A 3,024-nucleotide genomic window follows, 5' to 3' on the forward strand; every position below is an offset into this window, starting at 1 on the left:
TTAAGGTCTGATCGCCATACGCTTCAAAGTTTTATAATAAATAAATTTATAATAATAAAGAAATGAACACATCTTTTTTTTTAAGGCGAGGAAATTTACTTTTGTCCCAAAAGTCAAACAGGACATTTCCTTTAAATTTTAACTTTTAAGATGGGACTGAAAAACCCACTAATGGAGCTTTGGTTGATTGACAAGGCTGGCTGATCTCCTTCAGAGCAAACATCTTCATCATCCTCTCATGATGCCACGGCGCCCCGCCATGATGCTACGCCTTTTTAGACTGCTATTAGCAGCACTTGCTGCTTTCCAGCACAAAATGGGTTCAGATGCGATCCGAAGACATTTATGTTTCCTCTTCTGGAGACACGAGCTCCAGAGTAAAGCTTCTCGGATTTCTTCCTCTGCTGTTACCTTTGAGCTTCATGTTCATTCAGTCATTTTTTTGAGCTGCCGGTTTTGATGCAAACACTCCTGTCAGAACCTCAGCATTTTGTAAAGAACATCTGATCACAGGGAATCATTTTAAAAGCACACCCTAAGCCTTTTCTGTTTCATTAAAGGCTTTGAACCAAAAAATAAATAATGGTTATAGCTCCACCATTTCCCTCCTTTTTACCCCCCTGGAACAGAAAGATCGTCCCAAACGGTGAAGACGTGAATAAATTCTGTTTTCTTTGCTGTGTCTCACCAGCCTTTTCTTATTTTTTTGTGTGAAACAGGTGAGGAAGGAAAGATGGCCTACAGACACGTGGAGATCTCTCAGGACGGCTTGCCCAGACTCTTTGCTCCGGGAAGCATGGCCAGCACCGCCTTCTAACAGCCAGCAGCACATTCAGAGGATGAGGAGGACCAGGAATCCACTAATCTTCCTTTGAAACTGATAGGAAGTCGTCACAAACACTGAATTTGATCCAAGATATTAAGTGAAACCCTAAAGATTAAATGAAGTCTTTTTCAGATTATCTCAGCTCAAACATTCCCTGGGTTCACGCTCCAGCGCCTGTTTTAATACGGAACAGTGAATCATTTTAGGTTTTCACTTTTTCTACCGATTATCGCCGCTCCTCTGGCCGTCCGTCTCCACAGCAGGCGCCAGATTGACGCGCACATGGATTCTCTGGAGGGTTCGTGGTGCTTGAAGACAGAGCTTCACCGTGGAAAATGGAGCCAATCAGCTGTGGCGGTTCTTCCTTCTCCACAGGACCTGGATCTCCTGCAGCTCGGATTCAATGTTTGCCTGCAGCAGAAAGGCAGCAGCTGGACTCTACTCCACCTGTTGGTGTTAAAGGAGCTCCTGAAGGAAACCAACACAGACTGAGCCTCACATATTAACCCTTTATCATGAAATACCTTTAATCCTGTCACTTTGCCTTATTTTCTCTCAGAGAAACTTTTTATTACTCCCAGTTAAAAAGTTTCAATCCATTTTTAAAAGCGTTTAAAGCCGAGGTTTGTCGGCTTTATCCAGATGTCATCCAGCTGCTGCAAATGAGAAGGCATCACAAAGACGCATTAAGCATTAGAAGGCCTCACTAGTGAACTACTTTCCATTCACCATCAGATTGCATTTCCTAAACTGAAAGAGTCATTTCTAAAAGGCTGACAAGTTTTTCCCATGCAGAGGTGTTTTTTCCCCAGATGTTTGGAGACTGGTGTTTTTCACTTAATTGCAAACTGTTTGCATCAACAAACAGACATTCTCACCGGCTACAGAATGAAGGAGACGACAGGAAGTTGCTGAAGTTTCGAACAAGTTAAAATGTGAGAAATCGTGATTTAAATTGCATTTCTTCTTTTAATGGCAACATTAGCAGATTATTGATAAATATAATGGAAACACAGCTACAGACAGACAGTGGTGGTGCAGGAATCATCTGGAAGCTGTGAGGCCATCCATAGGAAGGGGTGGGGCCGGGAACCCAGGGGCCGGCCTCTAAAACATCTGATCATCTGGTGGTGAACAAATGCTGATTTCCACAAAGATGAGTAAAAATTCCCAACAATTAGAACCAAAGACGGAACCGTCCACAAAAGTTCATGAGAAGAGCCCAGCTTCCACCACACCTCCCAGAACGACCCGCCTTGGAGACCCCATGCAGCTTCCTGTTGAGCAGCAAACACACTGACTGCCTGTTTTTCTCTTCATGTGTCACTTTGCTCTGAGTGATGACAATCGTCCTCCTTTTCTGGGTGTGAAGAACACCTCATTCTGCCGAGGAGGCCTTTAGGTGCAACGCCGCTGCTTTAGGAACAGATTGGAGATCAGGAAGTTTTCAATAAGTGCCTTAATGTTTTATTTCATGCTTTTTACGATGAACATGCAGCAGAACTTCCTGTTTGTGAATTTTGTGGCTCTGTGAATGTAGGTTTAAATGTGAGTGGAGCATCGGTGGACCTTCTGCTGGACATCCTGCTTCTAGTCGGGTCCCTGAATATCTGCTGGTCAGCAGCCGTCCAAATCCTCCTGCTGTCTACCGAGAGGATCCGCCCTGAAGTATCCGAACAAACAAACCAACGCTGGATTCCTGGTCCAGCCCACTTTTCTCTAAACATTATTTATATATATTTATAATTATAGGACGATATAAAACAATGGAGTAAGAGAACTTTCAATAAAAAAACAATCACAAGCGTCTAAATTTGTAAATGTAGGTTAATATACGTCATTAAACTTAAGATTTGTAGGCATTCCTTGTCAACTAATCAATCTGTGAGAATATAGGTTTAAAAGTTACTACTTTATTTACATGTACCAAGCTACAACCCCTGGTGAGGCTGTTACACTCCTTACCAGTAGGTGGCAGTAAAGCCTTTTTTCCTTTAAGATAAGAAAAAGAAGGTAAACAAAAGAAAAAGCAATGATCGAACATTAACTATGCATTGAAAACAGGAAGGATATAACGTGTGATCGATCAATGGTTTTACTGCCACCATGTGGTAATGCTCATTCAGACCTGCAGAAGCAGCTGGTTTATATGCAAAGTCAATGGTTGACGCGCATCTCGGCGCAGGAAAAGGTCCTGC

General features: G+C 42.7%; 1 protein-coding gene across 1 annotated transcript in view; it reads left to right on the forward strand.

Moving 5' to 3' along the window:
• LOC107092782 (protein FAM65A-like) overlaps window positions 1-3,018 on the forward strand; it is a 35,926-nt gene extending 32,908 nt beyond the window's left edge. Inside the window, exon 16 of the mRNA XM_015387435.1 lies at window positions 720-3,018. Coding sequence (XP_015242921.1) covers window positions 720-817 — 98 coding nt within the window. The 3' untranslated portion in view covers window positions 818-3,018. The remainder of the gene's footprint in view (window positions 1-719) is intronic.
• Window positions 3,019-3,024: the final 6 nt, after the last annotated feature.

The sequence above is a fragment of the Cyprinodon variegatus genome, unplaced genomic scaffold (assembly GCF_000732505.1).
Source record: "Cyprinodon variegatus isolate N-32 unplaced genomic scaffold, C_variegatus-1.0 Scaffold394, whole genome shotgun sequence".
NCBI classification, from domain to species: domain Eukaryota; kingdom Metazoa; phylum Chordata; class Actinopteri; order Cyprinodontiformes; family Cyprinodontidae; genus Cyprinodon; species Cyprinodon variegatus.